Source organism: Lipotes vexillifer, unplaced genomic scaffold (assembly GCF_000442215.2).
Source record: "Lipotes vexillifer unplaced genomic scaffold, Lipotes_vexillifer_v1.1 scaffold1586, whole genome shotgun sequence".
In the NCBI taxonomy this organism is placed as follows: Eukaryota; Metazoa; Chordata; class Mammalia; order Artiodactyla; family Lipotidae; genus Lipotes; species Lipotes vexillifer.
Window position 1 is genome coordinate 754,793 of NW_006792103.1, and position 12,621 is coordinate 767,413.

The 12,621-nt window shown below is 31.8% G+C and overlaps 1 protein-coding gene across 5 annotated transcripts in view; it reads left to right on the forward strand.

Moving 5' to 3' along the window:
- RIMS2 (regulating synaptic membrane exocytosis 2) overlaps positions 1-12,621 on the forward strand; it is a 583,562-nt gene that overhangs the window by 401,414 nt on the left and 169,527 nt on the right. For 2 of the 5 annotated variants that reach the window (XM_007465315.1, XM_007465317.1), the window contains one exon: positions 5,111-5,152. The exons of the other annotated variants lie outside the window; for them this stretch is intronic. In XM_007465315.1, the coding sequence (XP_007465377.1) occupies positions 5,111-5,152 (42 nt within the window). The remainder of the gene's footprint in view (positions 1-5,110; positions 5,153-12,621) is intronic. 5 annotated transcript variants of the gene reach the window in all.

Below are 12,621 nucleotides of genomic sequence, written 5' to 3' on the forward strand. Positions count from 1 at the left end.
TGGAAAAGTGAGGGCAATGAAATACTTTGCTGGGTTACTGTATGATTATACAGTATTTTTGAAATTGAAAATATTCAAAGTAACAAGTTGTGTTTTACTACTTGCTTTTGTGTGCATAAGCCCCTAGTTTTAGCATTGTTATCATTTAATGTATTAACCTTTAATTTTTTCCAACATGGACATTTCCATATTGTATTCTTTATGTATTTGTAACTATGATGAAGGTAGGGATTTTTTTTTACTTAGTTCAACCTTTGGAATTATGCTTTATAAAATTTATCATCAGGAAAAGTAAATATTCAAAAGTGTATTTTGTGGGTGAATTTTATATTTAAATTTTTTCTTGACTATTTTGGTGTTATGAACTTTTGCTTCCTTTCATTATTGAATAATTTGACATTTTTTTAAAAGTAGAAGCAATTTATTTCAGTCTAACTCAATGTTCTAATTTAGTCTTCAAATTAGATGCTAGTCTAATTCATCTAATCTGGTAAAAATAATCGAGGTTGTGTTCTTGGTCAACATTAGCAGGTTGGTAATTTCTGATTATTTCTGGATTGCTATAGAATGAATGTACTTTATTTTTGGCAGAAGAAAGTGATGTAAAACAAGCTAAGTAAATATCTTATAGAACACAAATCAACTGACGGAATTTTGGCATTAAGTACTACTAACACCCCCAGATGTAAATACAGCATTGTTTGTTAACAAGGATGTTCTCCTGGAATAAAGTGAGATTTAATGATTTATGAATTTAGTTGCTCATTTAAAGTTAGTTCAGTTTCCTCTAAACATACAGATAAGTTTATAAGGCCAAGCCTGTACTTAAGTGACTTTCTTTTTTATGATATAGCATCCTATAGTTTGAAAATCAATTATTTTAAACACCCTCAATAAATACTCTAAGTATGTCTTTCTTCTGCATTTAAAATTGCATTACATGTCAGACTCTAAGGATAGAATCAGAAAAAAACTGGTACAGCTAGAACTAGGAAACAAAACATTTAAAAAAGAAACATTTTTGTTAGCTTTAAAAATAGCTTAATATTTTAAAAGGTTGTACTTTGCTCATTTCAATAGGTAGGTAGATGCTTTTGTAAATGTTCAATAATTTTATGGTTGTTGGCAAAATTATGGAAAGTAATAATTAGTTTAGAAAATAAATTCAAATAACTTAGATTGAGGAATTTTTCAACAAGATTTTTGTCACAGTGGAGAAGTTTTAGTTTGAAATCTGTAAACTTTGGTAAATATTTTGTTTTTATGTTCTAGGTCTGTCCTGACCTTTGTATCATTGAGGCGCCTACTAAGTAGATGCTTTTTTAGGCTTTATTTTGAAAGGTATCTTGCCTTCTCTCAAAGGAAACATTCTAAGCCTCCTATGACCTTTAAGAAGCCCTCATAATTATGATTAACTTTTAATTACGTGCAAGTTCTAATATACACTTAAAGTCTTGAGGCTTCTGTTTCATTGTCTGGAATCTTTCTAAGAGAATACTTCTTTCTATACAATATATATTGATATTTACTCAAGTACAATTAAATCTGATAATAGAACTAATATTATGTCTGCTGTTAGTCAACAGATTTTCAAATAGATATCATATACCCTTGTTAAAAACTGCATTTATACATAAACAGGCCTCATGTCTATGCCTTTTTAAATTAAGTTGATTACAGATTATTTCTGTTTGAACTTGAGATGTGTTCATTTGAAATATAATGGTAGTTAATACACTATATTGGCAAGGAAAATTTTGGTTTGCACAAAATTTTACATAAAAGATGCTATTATATTCATCCTCATAAACTTAACTTTTACACCATATAATTTAATGAAAATGAGTATTTTATTATATATCTGTTTATCTTCAGTAGATTTTTATAACTTTAAGGACCAATACAGACAGGTTTAGTGTGTGTGTGTGTGTGTGTGTGTGTGTGTGTGTGTGTGTGTATAATTACTACTTTGCTTGATTAAGGACCATTCTTTTTACAGTTTGCACATTGATGATACTTTAAATTTAAGAATATTTTTCCAAAATAATTACCATAAATGATATTTATGCATTATTCATTATATTTTATTAATGTCTTTTAGTATAGTATATGAAAATATTTTATTTCTCTTTTGTTAGCTCATGTGATGTAATGAACCTCCCCCAAATACTGTACACTCTTATTACAAAGTTTTTATATTTTCTATATCTGAAACGAAGATAACAGCCATAGTTGTGACAGTAATAGACACCTAAGAGAGGGTATACTTTTACTATCTTTAATCACTCTAACTGGTTATTGGTTAAATGAAGTGTTGGAAAGATTTCTCATTAGAACTGCCATTAACAGCACTGAAAGTAGAATGTTTGACTGTGGCAAAGTAACGATTAAAGGAAAATTAGGGAGATAGGAAGAGTGAAGGGGGTACTCTTACCTCCTTCAAGGTTCACTGAAGTCTGAAATTCATTACAATAATATATATGAAATAAGTTTTTATAGTTTATTGCCATTTAAATAAGACTTAGCTATTTAAAGGATATAGTTTCTCTTTTTAAATGTGGCTGTTTTAATACAAATAGTATATATTAAAAACTAACCACGAAGAAGAAAGGAAAGTCAAAAATTTTTTTAATATATTTGGTATAATTAAAAGTTATACATTGAAGTTTTATGATTTAAAGTAGTATTCTATCTGCTAATTAAAGTTAAGTGATTTTTTTAATGTAAGATTAATTATGATCTATTTGTTAATGGATCATATTCACATAGTGATGGAAAAATGATTTAATGGGCATTTTCATAATAGTGAGATCCTGGTCAGAATCTTCATTTTCATCCTTTTCTAAAATATAAATTTTGTATTATTTTCTAAAAACAATTAAATTGTTGGTGCTAAGTTACATATTCCTCACAAGAGTAAAAAGTATTGGTGAATTACTTGCATAGTTGTACCATGTACCTCTTTTAAAAACGTTCTAATTAATACTGTGTAATAAAATGTCCAGTTCAGGTATCAACATAAAAAGATTTGTTCCCCTTACTAGACTTTTAATTTCACATGTTTTTATTGGGTCATATAGCATCTAGTAGAAAGAAATTTGACCTGGTAGTCAGGAGACCTCTGTTCTATTTCTGGTTCTGCCATTGAACTTGTTTTATGACCTTGGGTAAGTCACTTGAACTCTATGTGCTTCAGTTATTCTCTATAATAAATTAATAAATGGGTTGGAAAGAAATTTGAATGTTTTGAATCCATACAACATGAAAAATATTGCCTCAGTGCCATTATAAAATAGTCAAGGTACAGGAAAATACGTAGTGAAATGATATTTATTTATGTTGTTTTTAAGTTTTCTGCAAAAAAATAAAATGTTTTCTTAGAGGTAGAATATACTTAAGCAGTTATTTCATCCAATTCATACCAATTTCAATTTAGCATGTGTGGAAACTTCGTTAGTAGTGTGGTAAATGTGTATATAGGGAAATTTTGCCTATAAAAAATAATGCAAAATATGATACAATTCAGCATTAACCTATGATATTAATATAGCTCAGATTTTTCTATTTTATCTTCTTTGAGAAATGGGTGGACTGGGGATGCAAAAGAAAATATGGCATATAGCATGTTAATGTAGGAGTACATTTCAGGAGGATAATACTTTTCTAGTGGTCGATCCTATTGACAAAGTCTAGTTTGTAATATAATCGTGATGAGATTTACTGTCTAATTTTGAACAGGTCAAAGGTGTGCTCACATAATAATCAAAATGACATTGTTAAGTTTCAAAATGGTCATTTTTTTTCAGTTCTCTATAATAGGATTTCTCTTTTCTCTTAGAAAAAAAGTTTTGGATATCTCAGCCCTTCTTTCCTAGTGGAAAATTTTCATTTTCTCACTATTCAGAGAAAAAGATAAATTTGTTATTGGAAAGATTTCTCTCAAGAGTTATCATTTCAATATATCAATATTCCAAATATATTTTGGTATAACATGTTTTTCTATAAATCGCTCAGAAACTATGATACAAGTATTGCAGAAATGAATGTGGTGTTTTGAATTAAGAACTTTGTAATACCTAATTTGAAGCTAAGAAGGCAATTAAAACAGGACATTTTGGTTTTGTGTTATATTGTTTATCTGTATCAGTCATACTAATACTAACTCATTAATATCTTTTGGAAAAAAGTTTTCTTAGAATGCTCAGTTTAGCAGACATTTCCTGCTTAATCACTGTATAAAATGTCTTCTGAACTTCTCCACTACCAATGGGTAAAGAAGTGTTTCCAAAATATGTGCTGTATCTGTTATAGTAGATGTTGGACTTGGATGGGCAAATTTAAATGGAAACATCAGTGATCTGTTACGTGGTGTCTGTAAGAATTTTCTGAATAAGTAAGCCTCATAAGGGAATATGATCAAAGAAAATTTGTCTAAATTGAAGATTAACTTGAATCTTTAATATTTAACTGAAGCCATATTTTTCAGCTACTCTTTTTTATAATGAGTTTTATTATATTTGTTACTCTCTATAATATTTTGCTGTACTGAAGTAATTCAATGAATTATTGGCCTAATGGTCACACTTATTTTCATGTATGTACTCATCAATTTAGGAAACTTAAAAGGCACAGAAGTCTGATCAAGCTATTTTTAATTGCTCTTTTTAAGATGATTCAATTAAGTTCTTTCCTTTCAATGATAAGTAAAAGTTCTAAAAGCATTTTCACAGATCTTGAATGGACTCAGTAATGTCTTAAACAATATGGTCATACAAGTAATGTTGTTTTTACTAATGGTATCTTTCTTCAGCATCACTGTTCAGGATTGGCTGTCCATAAATAATTGTAAACTTTTGAATCCTCTTTATTTCTACACTAACTTTATTTTTCTGATCCTGCTAACCCATAGTGGCTTAACCAGTTCACCATCAGTTCTTCCATATTTTTTTTCTTTTAATATGGTATGTATATGATTATATCTTCCCTACATCTGTGCACAGGATCTTTTCTCAAAATGATTTGAGGCCCTTTCCTTCAGTGTCACTTTTTACCTTTTGAGTACATCCACTCACATCCATCTCCTTTGTCTATGTCTGTCCATTACATGATGTGATCACAGAAGAAGTGGACTTCACAAGGAGAAGACATGCAGGTCTGTCTCTTCTACTGCTTTTCTTTGTTATTTTTCATTTATCTAACTTGCCTTAGAAATCTTTTACTGTTTTTTACTTATTTTATAATTTTTCATTCTCTTCCTATATTAACAAAATGTTAAATCTGCAGGCATTTTTATTTTAGATAGTTGTATATTCAACTTTTAACAGCAACTGCTCCAATTAGATGGATAAAAATAAAATAATTACTTTTATGTCATAGGTGTATATGCATTTTTTCCATAACTGGGTAACTAACTCCAGATTCACATATATGTATATTTATATATAGTCAGGTAGATTAAATTAACAAATTAATCATAACTTGTACTTCAGTTTATTTTAGGCTTAAAACTTGTTTTCAGCTTTTTAATACATAATTCTAAAAGTATTTAATTTTTATCTTGAGTTCAGCAATGTGCTAGATTATGGAAAATACTAAAGACCTAATACATGCCCTAAACAAGCTATCAGTATCACAGAGGAGTTAAAGTATGTGGGTAACATGCTGTGTTTATGTGATAATGTGGATGACTCTAACAATATATTCTACAAAGGTATAAAGTCAAATAAAATTTGCTTCAAATAGATGGCCAGACAAAGCTTCATGAAAGAAGTAACACTTGGACTAAAACTTGAACATTCATTCAACACATTTAGTAAGCACATGCTGTGTGGTACTGTTCTAGGTGCTGGAAATAACAGGACACACAAAATGGCCCCCATCCTCACGGGCTTTTTCTAGTGTGAGTTTAACAAGTAATCTCAATAATATTATAGGTGCTATGAGAAAGCCATATATACAGGATTTATGTATATATAGACTACAATGGAATCACAAAGGATGGTGTTATTATTTCCACCTCAGCAGTATGGATATTAGTTCAAGAAAGACTTCACAGAAGCAATAATCCTTGAGTTGAACGTTAAAAACCAGAAATATGTTGGCCTTGTGTGTAGAGAATATGACAGGCAGAGGAAACAATGTGGTAAAATGGCTTCAAACAAGTTTAGACAAAAGAAGGCAGGGGATCTTTGCTATTGTTTCCTTCATTTCTTTTTCATTTATTTCTGATCTGATTTTTATGATTTCTTTCCTTCTGCTAACTCTGGCACATATATACAATGGAATATTGCTCAGCCATAAAAAGGAACGAAATTGAGCTATTTGTAATGAGGTGGATAGACCTAGAGTCTGTCATACAGAGTGAAGTAAGTCAAAAAGAGAAAGACAAATACCATATGCTAACACATATATATGGAATTTAAGAAAAAAAATGTCATGAAGAACCTAGGGGTAAGACAGGAATAAAGACACAGACCTACTAGAGAATGGACTTGAGGATATGGGGAGCGGGAAGGGTAAGCTGTGACAAAGCAAGAGAGAGGCATGGACATATATACACTACCAAACATAAGGTAGATAGCTAGTGGGAAGCAGCCGCATAGCACAGGGAGATCAGCTCGGTGCTTTGTGACCGCCTGGAGTGGTGGGATAGGGAGGGTGGGAGGGAGGGAGATGCAAGAGGGAAGAAATATGGGAACATATGTATATGTATAACTGATTCACTTTGTTATGAAGCAGAAACTAACACACCATTGTAAAGCAATTATACTCCAATAAAGATGTAAAAAAAAAAGAATTTAAAAAATTAAAGCCTAGTTGTTTCTTTTCCAAAAAAAAAAAAAAAGAAGGCAGGGGAGGGTTTCTGAAGATTGTGTAAGTTATTGAGGTGTGTAAAGCAAGAGAGAGACATGATCAGATATTTGTTTCTAGAAGGACTACTTTGGAAACTAGGTAAAAAATGGAGCGGAGCTACATAAGCAGAAAGATCATTTATAAGGATATTGCATAAATCAGTTAAGAGATCATAATGGGCTGAATCAATAGAGGCGGTAGACATATGAGAAGTTATTTAAAGATGTAGAATCTATAAGACAGTTATCGATTGGATATTACTGATCCAAGGAAAAGGAAGAATAAGATAATCTTGCGTGACTGAAATGTTTGGATATATGGTGGTATATTTTATCTTACAGGGAATATGGGTTGAACAAATATTTAAGTGCAAAATAAAGACTTCAGTTTGGGGATGGGTTAGTTTGAGGTTCCTTTGGAACATTTAAGTGTAAATATCTAATAGCATTCATTGGATGTATAGGTCTGGAACTCTGGAGAGAAGTCTGGGCTAAATTATTGCAATCACAGTATTCTTTTTAGCATGAAAATGATTCCCTTTTTTGTTTTGTTTCTTTGATTGTTCTGAATATTGTCCATTGGTATGTATTTCAAATTTTCAATTCTTATTATATTTGCTTGGCATCTATACCATATTTTGAGTGCTGTGAACTTTCATTTGCCATTTTGTTCTACTTGCATTATGTTCTAAAAGGTAAAGAGAAGTAGCATTCATTGTAGGGGAAGTTTAACATAAGTGTATATGTGTATACATATAAATGCACATATAAACTGTTACTGAAATTTCTCCAAATTTTCAATTATTGATTTACTACCAAACTTCTCATTCTATTTATTTTATAGATATTCTCTGTTCTTCATTACATCCTATATTTAATGGACTTAATATTATTAACAAAAGTCTAAGACACAGGTACTCAAGATTGCTCAGTCATGGGGAGTTCCCTGGTGGTCCAGTGGTTAGGACTTCGCTCTTTCACTGCCAGGATGAGGGTTCCATCCCTGGTCAGAGATCTAAGATCCCGCAAGACACACAGCATGGCCAAAAAAAAAAAAAAAAAGTGCAAGATTGCTCAGTCATGGAAACCATAACCCTAGTACACTGAAATCTTATCAGAAGATGAAAATCACTCAGTTTATAAGGAGGCACATAATGTCAACTCTATGTTCAATACTGTGTTAGATAGCTTAGATGTTATGAGAGACACAGTAGATTTGAGAAATTTTTTATATAAGTTTAAGCTTAACATTTTATTAAGTAATATTGTGATCTTTTAACCAAAAAGTCTCAGATGAAATATGTATATGTACATATATATAAAAACATCACATCATATATGAAAGCTACTATTGATAAAGTGTAATACTTAATTCTTTAAAGCCTATAAATACTCAAATATAAGAGAAGAGAGTTAAGAAAGTTCATGGATCTTGAAATAATAGGAATACCCAAACATGGAATAAACATGGTTTTGAGCATTTCTTCCTTATGTGGAGGAAATTGGAAAGATTATTAGAAGTCAGGAGATCTAGTTTTAGCCCTAATCTTGCTAGTGAACTGTGCATTAAGAGCTTAATCCTGATTGTAAGATGTTACTGCTAAATTCTCAAAATATTATTCATGCCCTGTTAATACTATGACATTCAGTTTTACCTAGGCCAATTGTCTGGTTTAACTCTCTTTCATAAGAATGTCTGTGTTGGGGGAAGTATTGTTCTGGTAAGAAACAGTCTGAGAAGCAGTATTAGAGCACAGACTATACAGCTAGACTGCCTGGTCAGTCTCACCACTTATTTGCTGTGTGATTCTGAGAAAGTTGCTCTCTCTGCCTCAGATTCCTCACCTGTAAAATGGAGATAATAATATTGGGTTGGCCAAACAGTTCCTTCGGTTTTTAAGTAAAAATAAAAGACACATTTTTCATTTTCACCAAGAACTTCATTGAACAACGTATTCACTGTTTTGTTCCACTACCTTCTGCCATTTTTCAGGCAACTTCATAATTCCATCTTCCCAAAACTTTTTATCTTTTTGAGCAAAGAACTGTTACAGGTGCCTTTCATAGTCTTCCAGGGAATTGACATTTTTTCCGTTAAGAGAATTTTGTAAAGACCTAAATAAATGGAAATCTGAAGATGCAATGTCTGGTGAATACAGTGGATGAATCAGAATTTCCCAGGCAAGCTGTAACAGTTATTGCCTGGTCGTCAAAGAAACATGCGGTCTTGCATTATACTGATAGAAGATTATGCATTTTCTGTTGACTAATTCTGGACAGTGCACAAATCGTTTTTTGTGTTTCTGTTGTGTTTTTACCTTTCTTGAAATCATAAAGCATAATATGCGGAAAATGTTGCTCTTTTTCTTCCATCTTCAGTATTAAAATGGCTACACAAAAACTCACCAATTTTGATAAGTTTTTAAAAAATGCATGCTGATATGACAGCTGTCACAATAAAATCTAACAAAATTGTTTCGAACGAAATTAAAGACAACTAAGTGCTACTAGAGCCATCTTATGGAAAAAAACAAACGAACTTTTTGGCCAACTGAATACTGCTACGTCAAACTGCTTTTGTAATGATGAAATCAGTTAATATTTAATATGTAAAGCACCTAAAAACATTGTCTGGCACATAGTAAGCACTATACAAGTGAAGCTATTATTTTATTATTGTATAAAACATATTAAAAAACAATTTTTATTTTGAATCCGCTGTATTGAAGCCAATGCATTTTGATGTGTAAGCATTCTTTCCATGATATGATAGAAAGATAAAATTAATTTATTTTGTTTTATGCATTACACATATCTTATACTAGTTTGTGGCTACCAGTTTAGGAGCTAGTTGTCGTACAAAGTTGTGCATCAGGACTGCTACACCAGAAATGAACGTTATCATTTCTGAGGCAAGAGAGTTGGATAGAAACAGCAAGAACATTGAACCCATTTAGGTCTGAATTCTAAACCAAGTTTTGTCACCCACTAGGGACGAGACTTTGGGCTGCTTGCTTATACTTCCTATTAAACAAAATGAACTGTGGTGAGATTGAGTTAATTATGTTTAATGAAAGCATAAAAGAGCTTTTCTCTGGAGGGAGAAAGCCTTTCTAAGAATAAAAGCAGTGAAGTAAATTTAAAAAGAGATCTGACTACAGTGTCTCAGGTATAAACTTCAAAATATCAAAATCAGCATAAACAAGTTAAAAGGCAAACAACAAATTGTGAAACATTATTTGCAGCAACTCAGAGTATTAAAAGCCTTAACACCTGAATCACTTTGTTGAACAAATTATATATTCTATAAAACTCTAATAGAAAAATGGGCAAAAGACATATACAGACATTTCACTAAACAAGAAATTCAGTGCTCAGTACATATATAAAAAATACTTTATTTTTTTCATAACCAATAGGTGACTTTTTTTTTTTTTAAGATACTATGTTTTACCTACTTAAAAAACAGCATTTTAATGCTGGGGAGAGTATGGTAAAATAGTGGCAGCATAATTTAATATTTCTAAAAAGCAATTTTTTTAATATACACCAAGGGCCTTAAAAATATTTGCAGATTCTGATATGGTGCAAATAGAGATTCAGATAAAAATGTATGTACAAGTTTCACTAAAGCATTATTTGTAGCAACAAAAAGGATGCTACCATGAATGTTAAGTAATGGAGGAATGGGTAAATAAATTATGATATATATCCAACCATCTAACTGAATAATTTTATTGACATAGAAATGAGAAACAATTATTTCTATATTTTTTGTAATTTGAAAAAAATTGAAAGTAGTAATACTTGTAAAGAACTTGTCACGGAGTTTTGTCCATACTAGATAATCAAAAAATGGTAGTTCTTTTAAATTATTACTACTAAAATTATACCAAAGGTTATTTTTTCAGAAAGATATACTTATTTAGCTCTTCACTTATGGTTTATGTTTGTTATTAGCAAAATCATGGGTTTTGCAATAGCGTTTTAAATCTAAATTTAACATATCAATAATCTGCGTAAACAATGAATGAGTAAGGAGTTCAGATAATATACCCACTTCTAGGATTGTTTAAAAATGGAGAGAAAAATATTTTAATAGTAGAGCTGGGCATTGGACTGTGCTTATTGACCAGTTTAGTTGTCCATCTGTAGCACGAGAAACAAGACAAACTACTTAATTCTAGATATTTTTTAAAAACAAATATACTTTACTTAAAGGACAGTCAAACAAGTAATGTTTTATCCTCTATTGTCCTATTAAGGAAGCATGAATGTTGATGTAGCAGTAAAGTGTGAGATTTGAAGGCCTCTGTGATCTTAGGCATCATAATCTCTCCAAGTTCCAGCTTCGTCTTTAGTAAAAGAGAGTTGATAATTTGTGTGTGTGTGTGTGTGTGTGTGTGTGTGTGCCTATGCATATACTTTCAATCCTCAGAAGAATAAAAGCAAATGACAAGCCAACATGAAAAAATTTCTATTTCAACAGTAAGCAAATAAATGCCAAAAGAGGAAAAAAAAACTGTGAGCTACCACTTTTCTCATATAGGATTGAAAGATTGTTTTAAAGATTAGATAAATTTTTCATAAAGTGTCTGGCAGGTAGCTAAAAAGTTACTTTTAATACATATGTCATGAATTGTTCAAACTATTCAAATTCCTTCTCAATGTTTTTTGAACACCAATATATATTTTTTCTACTCAGAATTATAGTTAATTCTAGGTTTGCTGTGTAAATAATGATAGTCTTTATTAAGAGAGGAAGAAAAATCCAAAGGAGAGGTTATTAAGATACCTTTATAAAATACACAATCTGCAAGTTTGACTATGCCAGACGCATAATTCTATACGTATCATAATGGCATATTAAACTATCATATATCATAATTGGCTGAATTAACAGAGAGGTATTTCTGAAATTCTTATTCCAGTGATATAAAGGTATTTCACAGCCTGAAAATTCATTGTTCAACAAATATCTACTGAATATTTATTATATGTCAGGTATTATTCTAGCTGCTGGGGATATAACAATGACAACAGCAGACAAGGTCTCTCCCATTGTGAAAATTATATTTTTGGGAGGGTTAATGGCCACTAACTTCGGTAAGTTTAGATAGTTGTAAGTGCTACTAAAAACACTTATGTAACCCACTGTAACTGGAATGAGGAAGAAGTTATTTTAAATGGAGTGATCCAGGAAGTCTTGTCTGAAGAAGTAATATCTGAACTAAACCAGAAGAATAAGAAGAAAGAACCCAACTATGTAAAGGAGCCAGGAGATACATATGTAATTAAGATCAATAAACAAAAGGTAAAATAAGGGCATTTAAATTTCAGAAGAGAAGAATTATTTTTGCTGTAAATTTTTTTTTTTTTTTTTTGCAGTACGCGGGCCTCTCACTGTTGTGGCCTCTCCCGTTGCGGAGCACAGGCCCGGACGCGCTGGCTTGGCGGCGATGGCTCACGGGCCCAGCCTTTCCGCGGCATGTGGGATCCTCCCGGACCATGGCACGAACCCGTGTCCCCTGCATCGGCAGGCGGACTCTCAACCACTGCTCCACCTGGGAAGCCCCAGAGCTATACTTTCTTCATTCATCTGTCTGGAAATCTGAAATATTTAGAACTCGTCCGCCACTGACACTTAAATGCCTTTTCAGAAAAACGTTTTACAGTGGGGTTTCCCTGGTGGCGCAGTGGTTGAGAGTCTGCCTGCCGATGCAGGGGACACGGGTTCGTACCCCGGTCCGGGAGGATCCCACATGCCATG